The 17,581-nt window shown below is 49.5% G+C and overlaps 2 protein-coding genes and 2 non-coding genes across 5 annotated transcripts; 1 reads left to right on the top strand and 3 right to left on the bottom strand.

The window, feature by feature from the left end:
* Positions 1-621: 621 nt before the first annotated feature.
* Positions 622-4,864, bottom strand: NDUFS7 (NADH:ubiquinone oxidoreductase core subunit S7). The gene is made up of 8 exons (XM_059831946.1): positions 4,836-4,864; positions 4,226-4,262; positions 3,833-3,901; positions 3,275-3,392; positions 2,370-2,549; positions 2,239-2,285; positions 1,349-1,437; positions 622-834 (listed from the first exon to the last, which is right to left on the bottom strand). Exons 1-8 carry the CDS (start codon positions 4,849-4,851, stop codon positions 737-739), a joined length of 654 nt encoding a protein of 217 aa, XP_059687929.1. The 5' UTR covers positions 4,852-4,864; the 3' UTR covers positions 622-736.
* Positions 4,865-5,088: 224 nt separating this feature from the next.
* Positions 5,089-5,162, bottom strand: TRNAN-GUU (transfer RNA asparagine (anticodon GUU)). Its single transcript has one exon. It is a non-coding gene; the product is annotated as a tRNA-Asn (tRNA).
* Positions 5,163-5,453: 291 nt separating this feature from the next.
* TRNAF-GAA (transfer RNA phenylalanine (anticodon GAA)) lies at positions 5,454-5,526 on the top strand. Its single transcript has one exon. It is a non-coding gene; the product is annotated as a tRNA-Phe (tRNA).
* A 1,857-nt stretch (positions 5,527-7,383) lies between these two features.
* On the bottom strand, positions 7,384-16,302 carry PWWP3A (PWWP domain containing 3A, DNA repair factor). Of its 2 annotated transcripts, none has more exons than XM_059831763.1 (15): positions 16,266-16,302; positions 15,788-15,830; positions 15,207-15,302; positions 14,855-14,946; positions 14,435-14,505; positions 12,991-14,019; positions 12,279-12,401; positions 11,810-11,880; positions 11,255-11,331; positions 10,692-10,752; positions 10,106-10,181; positions 9,930-9,980; positions 9,062-9,492; positions 8,079-8,167; positions 7,384-7,836 (listed from the first exon to the last, which is right to left on the bottom strand). In XM_059831763.1, exons 3-15 carry the CDS (start codon positions 15,261-15,263, stop codon positions 7,758-7,760), a joined length of 2,307 nt encoding a protein of 768 aa, XP_059687746.1. In that variant the 5' UTR covers positions 15,264-15,302; positions 15,788-15,830; positions 16,266-16,302; the 3' UTR covers positions 7,384-7,757. The 2 variants fall into 2 exon arrangements, with proteins under 2 accessions (XP_059687746.1, XP_059687747.1); XM_059831764.1 differs by having other exon boundaries at positions 12,279-12,338.
* Between the last annotated feature and the right edge of the window lie 1,279 nt (positions 16,303-17,581).

Below are 17,581 nucleotides of genomic sequence, written 5' to 3'. Positions count from 1 at the left end.
TAAAATCCATTAAAAAGGAATGAAATACACAACTGCTGTTTCAGAGCAATTTATTTGTCTTTCAAAAGCGCGGGTGTAACACTGCAGCGACTGCTCCTCATCCCGGGCTGGCAGGAGAACACCACACCGACTCCTGGGACACATCCATTACTGAAACCCACCGTGGGCCGCTTTATTCCTACTGTGCTATGGAGTGCTGCAGCACTCCTTTTTATTAGTCATATTCTGACTTTAAGCATTAATATTTTACTTACATTACAGAAATAGAACTGATTCCTGGCTGCTGGGCACACAGATATAAAGGATTTATTGGATCCTTTGTAGGAATTATAAACAAAAAGCAGGTGGGGAGTAAGAGAGGAGCTCAGGGAGACCTTGGGGCCCACCTGGGTGTGTGTTGGTCTCAAAGATTCCCAACAGAGCCAAAGAGCGGATCCCAGGTTTCTGGTAAGGTGTTTATGTCACGAAAGGCAACGTCAAACATTCTCCTTCCCTCACAGGCTATTCAGACCAGAAAACACCACGCTGAACGTTATCAAATTCAAATCCTGCTTTTGAATTCAGTTTTTAAACAAGTTAAAACCGCTTTAGATAAGAGGAATATATTAAAGACAGAAAAGCGTCTTAACCAGGTAGAGTTTTATTGGAAGGCTCGTGAGAATACAGATTTATTGTGCGTATGAATGCAAGCAGGTGCCCCAGGTGGGCAGTGAGTGGGTCAGTCATAAATAAGAGGCTATTTCCTGTACCAGATCTGAATCTTCTTCTCCCGTTTGATTTTCTTCTGAAGCTGCAGGATTCCATACAGCAAAGCTTCAGCAGTAGGTGGGCAACCTGAAAGAGAGAAGAGGAAGCCCGCGGGGCTGCTGGCTGCACTGAGATGTAGCCAGCAGGAGGAGAACGGACGAGCCATGGGCTTTACGCCAAAGCAGGCTGCGATTTCCCTCTGGCTTTGTGTGTGTCACAGGCTGCAGGGTTCATAAAAGCAAGAGGGCTTCTTTAGTTTAAAGAACCTAAAGCGATGGTGTTTTTCGAAAAGGTCTTTATAACACGTAGAAGTGCTTTGCTTTTGAGCAAGGTGGTATCTCACAGGAGAGCACGTGGTCGACTAAACCACAGCCCACACTTTACACAACAGTTACTGGCACGTAACATCACCAGAAGAACTCCACTCACGTACTGGAAACCCCAGGCAGATCTCACTGAAGCCTCTGCAACTTTAGCAACACAGTTTGGAACAGAAAGCGCTTTAAAAACCACACTGAGCACCATCCAAATGTACAAAATGGACTTCACTCCTGTCCTGCTCCGAGCTAGCGCTGTGGCGCACAGAGCTTGCGTTTCCTACCTGGCACGTAGATGTCCACCGGCACAATGCGGTCGCAGCCCCTCACCACGGAGTAGGAGTAGTGGTAGTAGCCCCCGCCGTTGGCACAGCTGCAAGAGACGGGCGGGTTTCAGCACATTGTTAAAGGCGGCTCAGCAGCCCAGGGGAGAGATGAGCGGGAGGCAAAGGAGCAGAGGAACCCGGCATCCGCGTGCTGTGAGGCAAGGAGCCACCCGACAGACTTTACAGTAAGGGGCGGAGCGGATGCCGAGGTTTACGCTGTGGCCATTCGGCCTCTTCGCGAGCCCTGGCTGGAGGGCAGAGGCTACGCTCCCAGGCTGTCACATTTCAAGCTGAATCAAACCGAACAGAACCGTTTTCATTACTCTTCCAAAGCAGATATTCAGAGGGGCCTTCCTCTCTACTGCAAAACCTCTTTTATTTTGCCACATGTGCACAGAGCATTTCTAGAACTCGTTCTGTCCCCTCCAGGCCCTGGTGAAACGGCCGCCCTCGGCCCCAGAAGACGAACAAGGTGTCACTTCAAGCATGCCAGAGTTCCACGGAGCTCAGATTTTATGCTGCACAGTAGAAATACTTTGAAAGCTTTTGTCCAAATGCAAATTCTGAGATTCTGGACATATACAAGTCCCTGGACTCTGACAGCTGCAAAAACCCCAGAATCTTCCACTGGGAAGACTTTGCAGTTCACAGTGACTTGACAGACCTCATTCTCCTCCCCCTAATCAAAGGGTCTTTCTGTTTCACTTGTAACAAGGCCTCTTTATACAATTCCAGGGGCTGGAAATACAAGTGAGAAACGGGATCCCCTCCCTTCATCTCCCCACTCAAGCAGAGACACCAGATTTCTCCCATGCAGCATAAGGCGATAAGGACGTCCGGGCACTTACCTCCCCATGGAGACCACGTAGCGAGGCTCCGGCATCTGGTCGTAGACCTGCGGAACACAGACATTTCAGACCGCTCCCCACTTGCGTCCAGTGTGCGCAGCCGTGCACGAGGCAGCCACGGCAGCCTGTACCTTTCGAAGAGCCGGAGCCATTTTGTTCGTCAGGGTGCCGGCCACAATCATGACATCAGCTTGCCGGGGACTAGCTCGAAACACCACCCCAAAGCGGTCCATGTCGTAGCGAGGAGCCGCCATGTGCATCATCTCCACGGCGCAGCACGCCAAGCCAAACGTCATCGGCCATAAGGAGCTCTGCAGCAGGAGAGACGCGGGTCATGGGTCAGAACGCTGAAGGCAGGAGCCGAGACCCTGGTCGGGTGACTCAAAGAACAAGAGTTGATCAGACAGAAAAGGAAACAGACCAAGAAAAGTTTCAAGGTCTGTTTAGTCAAGAGCATCGCAAACAGAAACAGTGTTTGCCATTATACAGGAAAGCAAAACCCAGGGCTGCAGGGAAATAGATGCGTAGAGATCTGTGCATTCACAGCCTCAGGGATGCTGAATGCGCTCAACGCCGTAGACGCTCTCCTCTATATCTCATGCTGCTAAAGCGGCCACCTCAGGAGCCCCGCGCAAGGGCAGCAGTGACTGGAGAAGGCAAAACTCAGCTGTAAGCCAGAGCACATGGGATTCAGGGCAGTGCCACTTGTGCAGCCTTCTCCAGGGCACGGAGCAGCTGCTCATTACAGGACTGCGTAAAACCAGAAAGCGCCTTTTGCCCGTTCCTGAAGGACAGCTCTGTTCAGACAGGCAGCCTGCGCGGCTTTGCGCCACCCTCACATTAAGCGTCTCTCTCCCACTCTGACACAGTACCCCAAATGTCAACCTCTGGCCAAGAAACTTGGCTATTTCCCCATGGAGAATTTTGAACCTATTTTTATCCTGAGGAGGAGATGGCTCAAATCCATTTCCCACCAGCACCTCACAGCATTTGATTCCATTTCTCCCTAGCGAGCACGACAGGTTCAGCGACTCACCCTTCGCGCCCAGTTGATCAGGTCATCGAGTTTGGTGACAATATATTCGCCTTTGCTAGTAGGGACGTAGGATTTTTTCTGGACAACAGCTGAGCTCTTTTGCTGGACTTGGACAGAGCTGAAGACAAACGGCGCAGTAGTATCAGTCTCCAATTATTTAGCGTAACTGCAGAATACAATCATTAGCCTCGAGGAGCTGTGATCCCATAAAGAATCCGTGGTACATTGCTTATGGACAATCTCACACCCGCTGCTACCGCTGGAGACTGTGTCTACAACCGGGTTTTTCCCCCCACTGTGGGGAGATCTGTGGAGTTCGCTGCCCAGGCAGAGCCCCGCTCTTTGCCATACCCCGATGACGGAGGGTGCCTGGCAGGCTCATCTCCAGGGCTCACAGACTGACAGCAGCCTGCCAGTTAATCCTGGCTTTTAAGTGAGGAAAAGATTGTCACGCGTACGCAGACAGAGCTCCAGCAAACAGAAGGTTGATCCCCACTTGGGATCCCCCACCCGTGGAAGGACACAGCTGAGGAACCTGCCCTGAAGCGCCAGCGTTACCTGTCGGCATGGTCAGCGGCTGGCGTCTGATGGAGCAGCTGAGTGCGAACAGAGGTCACGGCACCGGGCCTGGATAAAAGAAAAGCCGTCGCACCTTCGTCCGACACGGTCGCACTGTCCACGCCGCCCCCCCGGCCTCGGCCCCGCAGCAGCACACACCGCTGCTCTCCCCACGGGGAGCGGGGCGGCCCCAGAAGCAGAGAAAGCAGGCGCTTAGGAGCAAACCCAGGCGGAGAAGAGAACCCCGCGGAACACCCCACTCTCCCACCCGCGCCCCGACACAGCTCACTCGGGGCTCCCCGGCACGGGGGGAGCCGCTGGCAGCTGCGGGGCTCAGGGGTGCCATCGCCCCCGCTCCCCCCGCACGGACACCCAGCACCCCCCGGCCCTCACCGGCAGGCCAGCACGCCGCGCCGAGGGAGGCGAAGACCTGCAACGAGAGAGCAGGGGAGAGCTCAGCTCCGGCCGGAGCCCCTCACCCGGGGAAAGGGAACGGCCCGAACCCGGGAGGGAGCTCAATGTGGGACCCCCACCCCGGGGACGAGCCCTGGGCTGCCCCGGAGGGAACAGGGACACCCCACGGCCCCCGTCCGCTCCCCGGGCCCTCAGCCCCGCGGACGAGAGTCGCCCCCAAAGACAGCTGCGGTCCCTGCCTCGCCCCGGAGCCCCCAGCCCGGCCCGGCCCCCCCTCAGGGCCCCCGGAGCCCCCAGCCCGGCCCGGCCCGCTCCCCCCTCAGGGCCCCCGGAGCCCCAGCCCGGCCCGCTCCCCCCTCAGGGCCCCTGGGCCTCCAGCCCGGCCCGGTCCGGTCCCCCTCAGGGTCTCGGAGCCTCCAGGCCCCCCTCAGGCCTCCCTCCTGCCTCAGTCCTTCCGCAGAGGTCCGAGGCCTCCACCCGGCCCCGGCCCCGGCCCCGGTCCCTGTCCCTGTCCCTGTCCCTGTCCCGGCCCCGGCCCCCCGGTCCCGGTCCCGGTCCCGGCCCCAGCCCCGGCCCCGGCCCCGCTCACAGCCCAGCGCCGCCATCTCGCCCGCAGCCCTTCAGGCAACCTCTGGGCGCGGTGCCCCCGCTAAGCGGCCCGGCGCGGACCCGGTGCGCCGCCTCAGCGCGCCGGCGGGGAACGCGGAGCGGCGCGGAGGGGTTCCGCGGGCACCCGCCGGGCCCCGCCCCGGCCCCGCGGCAAAAAGCAGCGGGGAAGGCGGCGGGCGCATCCCGCTGCCGCGGGGCCCCGGAGGAGCGGCGGCGCAGGAAAAGGACGCGGCCGTCCCTGGGTGGGCTCGAACCACCAACCTTTCGGTTAACAGCCGAACGCGCTAACCGATTGCGCCACAGAGACCGCGCTGCCGCCGCCGCCGTCGCGCCCGCCGCTGTGGGCCGCGGGACCCCGCCGGTGCCCGCCGCCCCCCGCGTCCCGCCCCTCCCCGGGCCCCCCCGGTGCCCGCCGCCCCCCGCGTCCCGCCCCTCCCCGGGCCCTCCCGGTGCCCGCCGCCCCCCGTTCCCCCTCGCCGGGCCCTCCCGGTGCCCGCCGCCCCCCGTTCCCCCCCTCGGGCCCTCCCCCCCCCCCCCGGGCCCGGCCGCAGCGGTGGGGGGGGGTCACGGGAGGGGGGGGGGAGAGCGCTCGCACGCAGCCGAAATAGCTCAGTTGGGAGAGCGTTAGACTGAAGATCTAAAGGTCCCTGGTTCGATCCCGGGTTTCGGCAGCTGCTCCTTTTCCCGCCGGGCCTCGCGCGGTGAAACCTGCGGGTTCTTTCCCCCCGCACCCACCGCCCCGCGCGCGAAGGCGTCGCGCCCTCCCCAAATCGTGCTCCCGTGTCTTTTTATTATCCTAGAACCAAGCACAAGCCGGTGCTGAGGTGGCCCTGCACGCCGTGAAGAAGGCAGCTGGGGTGATGGAAGGCACATGGATTAAACTGGGCAAGCCCAGGGACGAGCTGGCCCTGGGCAGGGACGATGGATGGAAGGAGGTGGTTTAAATAAAGCACAAGACCAGAAAAGAGTAAGTTTGCTTTCTTGTACTTGATAACATGGAACTGTGACACTGAAACATGATACTACGGTTTTATCCGACACACAAAAATCTTCACCCGCTGTAAAAGGCAGGTGGAAGTGTCTGCCTGCGCGCAGTGAAAACATCGGTCTTTGAAATAAATGGGCATATTCAAACAAAAGTAATGACAAGCCTTTGATGATTCACTTCATCCAACTTTAATTGATTTAAGACCACATAGTGCTGTACAGGGCGAGACTGAATTTGGTCTTGAGGGATGAATATTCCAAGTACTGTAAGTAGCCTTTAACACCTGGTTAGAAAGTGTTTTTTAAAGACGTAAACATTTTAGAGTGTGTTGGCACAACATACCCTCTTAGTCAGCCCCAGGCAGAAGAACACAGTTTGATTTTTAAAGTGAGAAGTTGTCCCCACTGAGTCAACCTAAGCCAGTACTAGCCAAAAGGCATGAGGAGTAAGGACGGAGGTAAAGGCAAGATGCTGTGGAAGCTCTGCTTCCGTGCAACGGGTTGAAGAAGGATCTCCGGCGTACCATTACGCAGCATTACGTTTTAAAGGAGGGGGAAGCTGGGGAGACACTGATCCCGACGCCCAGCTTTACAGGGTGGAAGCTTCTGCCTTCTGAAACAACGGTAGGTGACCCAGGAGTGCTCCACAGGCAAGTGCCCCCCCCAGCTCCAGAGCTCGCTAGCCACGCAGCATTACAGTTTTATGCCATCACAGAAAATGCATTATCCCTGCTCGCAAGCTTTAGTGAAAAATAAAGAACAGGCCAGTTAACTACCTGTTATATTCCTATGATCTAGGTACTTGTGAACGGCCCTTTGGTAACGTGAGTAAGGATTCCAAATGCATAGTGAAACTCATTATAAAGCACAGAGTAATTAAAAGTGTAATTAAAATGTATTCAGAATATTACTATAGCCAGAATACACATCTGTATCCCAATGTACATTTAAACATCTTCCTTAATTCCAAATCGTCTTGGTTTCTACTGAACAAGCAAGTAGATCACATTTGCATTATAATATAGAAAAATACTAATCATTGGGCTTTTATCATTAATTAGTTATCAATAACACTGTGAGTGTCACAGGCATGTTGCAATAGGCTACACCTTTATCAAAAGCTGGGGGAGGGAACTACACATGATTAAATTTGATATTTAAATCCTGTAGAAAGAGACAATTGAAAGAGTTCCTAAAAATCAGGGCCTCAAACATTAAAACAGCATTCAGAATGGTTTCACTTTGAAAGGGAAAAAGTGAATGTTTTTTGTTTAAGCAAACATTGGATTCCTTTTCCACGGAATTTTACAGTTGTCCTATCAACAAAACCAAAGCTTTTGTTATTCGGATTGCATCACTAGGTACCAATTTTATTTCCACACTTTGAGAGATGCAAAGCAAGAACAGCCAACCCGCTGGAAACGTTTTCAGAGGGGAAACCTGCAGACATTCAGTAGCAGTGAAGTCACCAAGCTACATATTTTACCAGTACGTGTTTTTCCAAGGACAATAGCCCTTCCTTAGATATTTGGCCAAAATAATACAAAACCTAGTGTTATACCAAGAAGCTCTGCAAAACACCTGCAACCTTTGCAAGTTCCGTGTTACGCGCACTGACCGGGTGAGAACGGAGGTGGCCGTGCACCCACAGCGCTCCTACACGCTTTGCGTCGTCTTTTACAGGCAGTTCGACACGGCAAGACCAAGGGAAGCAGCGTGCGGTTCCAGCACGCGAAATCAAGAGCAAGGATTGTAGATACGACTGTAGCTGACAGTCGTACAGCGTTATAGTGACCACAGCTTTTGAAGACATACACACAGATTTTAAAAAGCAGGAACGACACGTTTTATACAAATAACCACTTCATTATATACACTCAGTGTCAGGATAACTTGGGAAAGCATGTACCACTGTTCAGACGCTGCCTGCAGATGCTAGTTCGGTCTTCCGCTTTTTTCTTTCTAGAATTTCTTCATCAAATATTTCTCTCTCCCTGAGAAGAAACACAAAGTTCTGCAGTAAAAACAATCTTAACATATTGAACAGCTTGCAGTGTGCTACAGTAACTCTGCAAGAATATTCCCCACATTTAATCATTCTGTTACTTAGACAACGAGGAAGCTTGCCTTACAGGAGGGAGGCTAGTGAACTCTCCCGCCCTTAGACTCACTTTTTTTCCAATATAAACAGTAAACTTTAAGAAAAATTCAGAGAACGCTAAAAATAAAGAGATACCTTTTGCTCACAGATGGTCCTTTTATGTATTTCTCTTCTGCCTTCTTGTAGTCTATGTCGTCCACAGCAGAAATCGCATAAATGATAGCCTAGAAAAGTATTTAGCTGATTTATACTCATGAAACAAAAACTAAATTACAAGCAGCGATTTGAAACTGCCTCAGCAGAATGAGTGCATTTCTGGAATAAGGTTCCTCAATCGCTTAGGAAACTGCTTGTTGTGTACCTCAAGTTCTTAAATAATACAAACTTGTCCTTTAACATTCCCAGGGGAGTATTTTTATAACAAGATTAATATATTCTTCACAGTAATTTTGTTTCTACAGAAGTTACTAATGTTCTCCCAGGAGAGTTCCTAGGAAGAACAGTATCTAAAAGTGTAACTGTAAAAACAAACAACCCACCCCCCAACACACACAAAGAGCCCAAGAAAACCCAGAGATAACTTACCAAATTAAAAAAACCCAAAACAAACAAAGCTTTGAAGAGTTTCAGAAGTAATCAAAATGCACCAGAAATCATCATTCTGCCTTTAAAAGCATCATACTAGCATTCTGTGCCAACGGCTTAAAACCAGCGTCTAGAATTACGTTGGTCCACATCTCACCCATAACCCTGCCAGCCTACTAAGGCCAACATCTGCAGCACCCGCAGGAAGCACGTAGCGATCAATACCGCGGCTTTATTTTCTCCAACATGTGAACATATTTGTTCTCTGATTACCAGCCCGTGGACATGGCTGAAGAGCCTCCTGCCCTAATTTTAACATTCTTTGCTCAAGATATACATAGAAATTAAGCACAGTTTCATGTCCCTTGAGCTGAGGGGACCGTAACCCAAGTTGGTAGGTAGGCAGGCACAAATACACCTGCTCGGCTCAAACATCACCCAGCTCCCGGGGAACGGTCCACAAGTCATTAAACTCAAATCAGGTAACACTAGCGTTACTTACTTACTTATCTCAGTGTTTCACATTTACTTACTTCCGGCAAAAGGACGTCTGAAATAAATTTTATTCCATCTCCGTTTATTTGATGCAGATTTTTAGTGTCTATTTCACGATACACTTCCTTCAAGTAGTCCACTACAAGGTCTAATTGTTCTTCATCCTCCAAATATGTTTCAACACAGGTCACGTACTGACTTGACTTCAGGAACTCCTTCAGCCAGCGGGACTGTTTTCTGCTTTTCAAAATAGCCAAAAGATGCTCTTCTGCCCCCTTGGTCTTCACTATAAACTCCACTATCTTTTTATTCGCTTTATCTCTAGCAGCTCTTGTTCTGTCAGGAAGAAGTTTCTTGGAGGGCTTCTGAGGTGAAGTTTCTGATGAAGACTCTTCAACATCTTCCTCTGCCGCATTTGGAAAGGTCATTTGGACTAAACCTTGATAACCTTCCTTTCTAACTGGGTAGCCTGAAAAGAAAAGCCACAATTATTCTTACTTAAATATAAAGGGCTTTCTCGCATACATACTTACATATACAATATAAAATAAGGGACTTCTTGATGTGAGAAGGGTTTTTTCTTCCTCCCCTACCAAAGAGGGTAAAAACCCACCACCACCAAAATCTTAATTTTGCCTTAAAAAAAAAGGAGGGAGGTGAAACTCTGACAGGAGCTCTGAAATGAACTCTCTACAACGTGAAGCAACCAGTTACCTGACTGCCGTTAACAGTCAATATTTAACTTTTATTGTGGGACTGAAAAACCTTAAGAGTGTAATAACGGTGTGTAGCAATTTCAATGGTACCCCCTCACTGGGTCTTACACATAACTCAACACACGTGTAAAACACTGGAGCTAACCATACCTACCAACAGAAGAATACAGAAGATAACGAATTTACTTACTGATATCAGCAGCAAAATATTCCAAGAAGGATCCCGTAAAAGAATGACAACCTAAAAAGCCCAAGACAGGGTTATTTATCAGTTCAATTAAGCCTATGAAACAAAGCCAACAGTTTTAGTGTTATTTTTTCTGATGCATATCAGAATGGATGACATCATCTGACTCATCTGCTTACCTACTCTAATTCGATAGTCAGAAATCAATCGAATACACCACTCAATTTCTTGGCGATAATCTTCTTTGGCTCGTTCCTACAAAACAAGAGCCATTTACAGTCCTAAAAAAAGGAGTAGCCTATTGAAGCGTTGAGGTCTAGGACACTAACCAGGTAACAGAAACGGCTAACGATAATGAATCGAAGTTTACTTGCAGTTTTCTGCATTCTCCTGAAATTCTGCCATCACCTTGCCATGCAGCGTGACAGTGGCTTTGTTGCAGGCAGAAGCCCCACAAGCAAAAACACAGTAAGAGTCCTAAGGAACTGCCTGCCTTCCACATACACAGGTATTCTTAGCAGCAGCCTCACCGAGACAGAAAAAGGTGTCAGGGGATCCCGTTCCCGTATCATTCTCTATTTTGCGGAGCACAAACTACGTTTAATTACTTTGTTGAACAGAGAGAGAACAGAGAGGAGTGGACAAAGCCAGAGCAGCCAGCTGCACCACACTCCTCCCGCAGGGACAGGTATACATTGTGTATACAACTTTATTTTCCCCAAGACATGTATACACATGCAGTTACATGTTGCTGGTAGTACTTACTATAAGGTCCTGCTTTTCTTCACAATCAAAGTGCTTCAGATTCTTAAGAGATACCGAAAAACTTGATGAAACAAAGAAACACAATTAGGAAAAGAGGCAGTTGAGTTGCACCTCTATTTACTTACTGCAATTCTACGCCTCCCTGAAAATTAGGTTTCATGAGGAACTCAGGAATGCAGGTTTTACTAGTTTGGGTTTTCATAATAAGCTAAAACTATGGAATCTTTTAAAAAATGAGAAGTATGTGGTTTTCAAACAAAACTAAGGCCTCAGTTTCTGGAAAGTTTGGGTACCACAGGTAAAAAATAGTAGCTGGGTCCCCGGGCCTTTTTTTTTTTTTTTTATTCCTCACATAAGCCTCAGTGTCCACGTGAATGCCAGCCTGTCTCAGCTGGCAGCATGACAGAGCACGTAGCCCGCACCTGCAAATCTTACCGGGTCCCTCCCTCCGAGACCAACCTTACCTTTAACCGACAGTGTAAGTGCCCTGTACCAGGAAAAGAGTACAGGACACTGCCTAAAAGAAACCGAAAGTTCAGAACGTGATTGGAATCCACATTTACCCTTTTTTCTTGTCATTTGTATTCCCTTCTATTAACAGCACACATGCCTTTCTCTGTTTCCGCTTCACCTTTTTTACCTGTTGGAAGGATAAGGTCTCATTAGCATCCTAAAACCCTAATACCCTTACAAAGCAGGAATATTTTCCATTGATATTATATAGTACACCCCATACTTAAAGGAAGTTACACAAATATGAAAAATTAAATTTAAGTGGCAAGAATAGCAAGTTACCCCAATGAAGTGTTTCTGTTAGTACACAAGGACCCATCCTCTTTCTTTTGTTAGTTGGGTACAACAACCCTAATTGTCGATACAAGATGTAAAGGCTCAGTAGCAATCCTCTGCCCCAATGTAAACAGATGCAAACTAACCACATTCATTTATGTGCTTTTGTCATACATAAATTTACTTTATGATCTTTGGAACTGGAAGTTCTATACCATTTCCAGCTCTACACGAGTCAAGAAGGGCAAAAGACACTCAAGAACTTGGTAAGCTGCTCCTTATCAGACCCCTTGCAATATCACTCTAAGAAGGCAGCAAGCTGTTCTTACCACTGCTGGCCAGTAAGGATACCTTCGCAATTTGCACCAGACCAAAATCCCTTCTTCAATTGATTGCGGTTCTATGACGAAAAATAAAGTAATTTAAAAAAAAAAAAAAGAGACAAGACAGTTAGCTCGCCCTCTCTTAGCAGCCTCCTTTCAGGGTTTCACTTCAATGCTGTTACAGGTTTCAACTATGGTGACAGGGCATCCCCCCCAAAAACGCAGCACCGGTAGTTCCGAACATGGGAACTTGGACATGTCAATCCTAGGCCCTTGCCCAGTTTCACAGTGATTTCATTCTGTTTCCAAAAGCCTTTCTAGGGCATTATTCCAAGCTTGAACAAAGCTGGATTCACTTTCTAGGAAGGTTAGGTTTCATTACCGAGGCTTGTCAGCAAACTAGAAGCACACATACCCTAAAAGAGCACACCAGTCTTGGGTGAAGAAGTGTCATATAGGTACACTGATCTCTCACCTTGATGTGATAAAATACTAGGAAGTTCTTCATCCTCATCCTCCTCTTCATCTACCAGAGCTGAGAGGCAAGAGAGACTCTCTGAGGAAACTGTCTTTGAAGACAGGTCAGACAATTCCAGTCCTGCCAACAGCAGCAAGCACCAGTGTTCGTAAGCGTGGAATAGCGATTAAGAAAGTATCAGCTTCAGCCCAGGGGAAACACACAACTGTGTAAGTGACCCCACAGCAACGCAAGTCACCGTAACACAAGGGTCTGTCACACCACACGCACTCTGTTCTCTGCCTAGGCAAAGGCCTAATAATCCGAATAAAAGACAAAAAAGGGAAAGGAACAAGGACAGGCTGATTTCAGGACTCTGTACCAGCCTGTTCCTTTACGTAACATCATTTCATCTCAACACTAGCTAGACAGCAGTAAAGAAAAAAAGAAATTAAGCATGACATTAGCAAGTCCTCTAGTGAAGGGTAAGAATTACCGCTAAGTACAGTTTTTCAGTGCAAAACCCTAAAAAACTCCAGACAACCTAAATACCACACTAGCATTTAGCCAGTATTAAAGTGACTGCATTTTTTGCTTCTCCAAATCTTAAAAGGAATTAAAATCAGCAATTCAAGAAACACATTCACAAAAACACTGCAACATTCCAAGACAAGTAACGGTGCTCGACAAAATGGGATGAAGTTTTCCCTTCCCCAAGCGATATGCCCACCTTCATCTTCCTCAAAGTCAGGCAGCTGAAACAGCTTTACTTTATTCGTAGCCACAAGTGAAGTATTTGTATTTTCCTCCTCTTTACGCTGAGAGAGGAAGCTATCATAAAGTGTCCTGTGGTTAGGAGGCCCAGATGAAGATTCAGGGCAATTCCTGCATTTCCTTTTTCTGTACGAGGACGCAGTCGCACCGATCTCTTGTTCTCCTTTAATCTGTTTTAAACTCACTGGCTTTTTTCTTCCACCCAGTTGCTTTGCTAGACTTTCACTCTCACTACTGATGCTTTTTTCCAAGTCATTCGAGGCACTTTTACAAGAGGAACCCAGTAATGTCCTTCTAGGTTGACTTCTGGCGTTTGCCTTTCTGACAGGTACCACTGTGTCAGGCTTGCAGGGGGCAGACAGAGGAGACCCTCCCTCAGCAAGGGGCTGTGCTTGATCCCCGGGGAAATCATTCCTACAAGACACAGGTGATCCTGCACTTCTTGGGCTCTCTCTTCCTTGCCTCCTTTTTTCCTCCTCAGGCTTAAGGGAGACTTTATTTCTTGGTTTGGACTTTGTCAACAGTCTGGGCTTGGTTTTTTTCTGTCTTGGTAGTGATTTTGATTCTGGTATTTTGCAGTTTTGACTATCCGAGTTTGATGCATCATACAAGTCCCCAGTACTACATTTTGAAGGGTTTATTCCACTTTCATGTGCTTTAGCACTCTCCTCCAAAATGAAAGAACATTTCTGGCTTTGTTTTTTTGTATCAGTCTTCAGGCTGGGGTTATTTTTTTGTTCTCTTTTTTTCTTGGAAGTCTCAGGCTCCAACTTTTCTTTAGGGTGAAAGAGCGATTGAGATCTGCGTAAGGGGGTAGATGACAGAGATCCCACATTGTTCTCCTGAGAAAACTGAGTATTTGGTCCTTCTTCTGAAGACGGTACTTGTCTGGCTGAGCCATTTTCATTCAGAATATCCAGGGCAATTTTAAGAGAACGGCGATATTTCAGTTCTTCCACAGCCTCACTCGAATTACTCCTTTGCTCTGGTGAAGAGGAATATGCAATAAAAGCAATCAGCTCTCTTTGTATGTAAGAAACAAAATTTTATTTTTAGTATATCTTCTGTTTAAGAGGCAACTTAAATCATCTGTGGTTCTTAAGGCAAAGTACATAGAGACACACAAAGTACAAGCTTCCAATGCCTTATTTTGATGGAACCACACACAAGTTTCTTCACCGTTCCTTCCAACACACTACACCAGTGAAGAGCAAAACTAGCTGTGATAATGTTTAGTTTATTTTCAGGATGGAATGGAAAGAGGGGAAAAGAAATGCAGAAAAACCCCCTTAAGAAATACATAAGTGAAATATACAACTATGGTCCCCAGGGTTGAGTTTTTGTGTATATTTCACATCCAGAATATAGGCAAGGCAGCAAACGTTCTGACATATCCTCACCTAAGTTAGAGGCGATGTTTTCTATACATTCTTCCCTCAGAGGTACAGCATCTGCACAGTTCACACAAATCCTGAAAATACAACAAAGCTGACTGAAAACATCACAGCATTAAACATTACTAACAGCATCACACTGCTTTCATCTGGCAATAAACCTGCCATATTTTCTTCCCCAAAACCCATACTTCTTAGTAGAAGTTAAAGAAAAAAAAACCCACATGAAGAATGCCTGAGCTAACAGCATGCTGTCTATGGATATATATGGCCGGCTCTGAAAAGGCAACAGGTTTTGGGTTAGCCACCTAGTCCTTCCGTAAATCAATGATCTCGTTTTACAGATATCTTCAGATAAAGGGATTACTTATTTTTCTTTTTAATGTCTAAGAGTGCACAGATATGACAGTAACGAGGATACTTAACTGTTCTTCCAAGCCAAGTATTTCAACTTTAAAAGAAATCTCCTTCTTATTAGTAACGGATGTTTTCCCAGTCACTCCAGTTTTGCACAAAACCTACATTCAAGAGAAAAACATGCATTTAAAGTCTTTGACCAAGTCTGTTAGACTATAGGACAGATCTGACATCAAAACATTTTTAATATGAAGAGCACAGAACGAACTGATATTCCATGGCATCTGGTTGCAGTATTAGGATCTCTACAGATTAGCTCTTTTTTAAGTGGTTACTCAGAGCTCTTACTTACTTACTACTCTGTTCCATCCATTTCTAAGTTATATAAATGAGGAATGGTTTGTGGACATATCTGTTTTACCTTTGCTGGCCATAAACGCTTCTTCCACATGCAAAGAATATACTCCTGATCTGTCATGACTGTGTTTCATGTAGAAAAGGAAAATTCCAGTGTGCTCTGAAGAAAAAAGGAATAAAAGAGTTAGCCAACGCTTGGTTCATTTTTGTCCTTTTTTTTTTTAAAGAATTATAGGACTTATATAGAACATGTATTATTACAGTTATGTATTGGTTTACCTTTGAGATCACTGGACTAATATAGCTTTGCACACATTCTCTAAAATTAAGTTCTAACAGTGTATCTTTCTACAGCTATGCAACATAAGAAGGTCTTACTGAACGTGTCAGCCTAGAAAACACTGTCACAAATAAATAAAAAAATGCTGCTGCAGGCCTGCACGTTCGGCAGCTCCCTACTACCAAATCCTGATAATGGAGGCCGCTTGTCACGTCCTACAAATTATGCCGCGCTGTGCCAATTTTTATATGTAGTTTACAACTATAATCTGAGTGAACCAGCTACAGAGTTCTCACATGTTTCTTTAAGACTTGAAAGGCTTTAAGAAAGACCCATTAAGGCCAAGAAAGTCTTTCTGTACTTACAAACCCGAGGACTTCGGTTTCCTCGGCACCCTGGAACGCGGTCCTGCCACCGAAAGACAGTAAGACGCAGAAGTTACCGCTGCGCTGAGGCACCAACCCCGCGGCCCCGGGGCAGGGACGCAAAGCCTGTCACTGCTGCGCGGTTTCGGGAAACTACGAGGCTCCCGCAGCTCCGCCTCAGCCGGCTCCCCCTGCTCTGGTTTCCCCTCCGCTTCCCGCCGCCCAGCGCCGGGGCCAGCTAAGGGCGGCGTGGGCCGCCCCACCGGGACCCCCTCTGAGGTAAGGGCCGGGACCCGGGGGAAGCGGGCCCGGTGCCCCCAGCCAGGGGCACTCCCGCTGCGCTGAGGGGACGGGCCGTCCCTTCCCGCGACCCGCAAGCCCCACCGTAAGGGCACGGGGCCCCCTCTCCCCCCTTCCCGGTCCCGGTGGGAGGCCACGGGCCGGCCTGCCCTCAGGGCCCGGGGCGGGGGGGCCTTACCGTGCGCGAAGGGGAGGCGGACAGCAGCGCTGCACCGCCTCCCTCCACATCAGGCCGTCCGCGTCTGCGCACGCGTCGCCTTTCCCCCGGCAACGCGACAGCCAATCAGCGACCCCCGCTCGCGCACAGAACGCTTCCTTCCCGGCGCCAAAACATACGCGCTCCAGCCAATCAGAGCGTCCGCTCCTCCGAGTGCTCCGCCCCTCTATTTGCCCTTCCATTGGAAGGTGGGGGGCACGCCCCGCCCCCGCTGCGGAGCGTCCTTGCCAGCGGGGGCGCTTCCCCCTGCCGCCTCGGCGGTGACGTCAGGGCTCGGGGCGGCTGTGCGTCCCCTGCGTGTCCACGGCGAGACGGGCTGCGGGCGCCATGGCAACGGGGCCATGGTGGTGACGTCACGGCGGAGGCCGCACCGTGCTCCCGGGGTGCGGCTGCTGGGCCCCGCCCCCCCGCCCCGCCCTCCCGCCCCGAGAGGCTCCGACCGCCCCGGCGGGCCCCAGCGGCCCCGCGGCCTGGCAGGCCCCGAGCCGCCTTGGCAGGCCCCGAGCCGCCCTGGCAGGCCCCGAGCCGCCCTTGGGCCGAGCCGAGCTGCGCCGTTGAGGCCGGACGCGGTTCTCTGTACCGCCTCTCCGGCTGGGAGCTGCCCGCCTGCCGGGAGGCCCCCCCGGCGCACCCCCCCGCCTCCGCTCGGTGCGCCTCCGGCACCGGGCACGGCCCTCGGGGCAGAGGCCCCGCAGCCCCCCCGCGCTCATCCCAGCGCCCCCGTCAAAGGTGCTAATTCAACACCGGGAGGGATTTGTCTTGGTTTGGTTTCCCCAGGTTAAATGGCTTTGCAGGCCCGAGCGTCCTCGTGTAACGCGGGCCCTGCTCAGAACGGCTGGTTCGCGTGTACACTAAGGCGAAAGGAGGCGAAGATCTCTGTCAGACCGATCGTGCTGAGACAAGTGGCCGTAACCCTGGGCAGATCGACGGATAGAGCGAGCGTTCGGTTGTCCAGAGCCTGAAAATAGATTGTTGTATGAAAACAGGTTAAAAAAGAAAAAAATGGCCTTCAGCAAGCTGCTATTGGCCCTACCAGTTTTTAGCCCTTGTATTCTGAGAATAACAGTGAAAACGGAGCCCACATTCTGATGTTTGATACTTTATTAGCTGTCTATGCTTCTTTATAAATACCTGCAATATCGGAAATGTCACCACTATACTGAAGTAGTAAGTTATGAAAACACATTCTGAAAACAGTATACAGACCAAAATGGCACCTCCTATTAGCTTGACTCCCAGGAGTACATTTTTTTTCTACCTTTAAGTACTGATACTTG

This window comes from Gavia stellata, chromosome 32, assembly GCF_030936135.1.
Source record: "Gavia stellata isolate bGavSte3 chromosome 32, bGavSte3.hap2, whole genome shotgun sequence".
In the NCBI taxonomy this organism is placed as follows: domain Eukaryota; kingdom Metazoa; phylum Chordata; class Aves; order Gaviiformes; family Gaviidae; genus Gavia; species Gavia stellata.
The sequence above is the reverse complement of the archived record's forward strand: the minus strand, read 5'-3'. Positions and strand labels throughout refer to the sequence as shown.

Bases quoted from the DNA above. Each gene is read 5' to 3' on its own strand.
- NDUFS7 (XM_059831946.1), bottom strand. The intron at 2,286-2,369 runs GTACAGGCTGCC...TGTGTTCCGCAG, and splicing joins TGGCTCCGGCTCTTCGAAAG to GTCTACGACCAGATGCCGGA. The intron at 835-1,348 runs GTAGGAAACGCA...TCTCTCTTTCAG, and splicing joins GGTGGACATCTACGTGCCAG to GTTGCCCACCTACTGCTGAA.
- PWWP3A (XM_059831763.1), bottom strand. From the start codon at position 15,263: ATGACAGATCAGGAGTATATTCTTTGCATGTGGAAGAAGCGTTTATGG. The intron at 11,881-12,278 runs GTGAGAGATCAG...TTTTCGTCATAG, and splicing joins TAGTATTTTATCACATCAAG to AACCGCAATCAATTGAAGAA. The intron at 8,168-9,061 runs GTAAGTAAATGT...ATACTTTTCTAG, and splicing joins CAGACGTCCTTTTGCCGGAA to GCTATCATTTATGCGATTTC.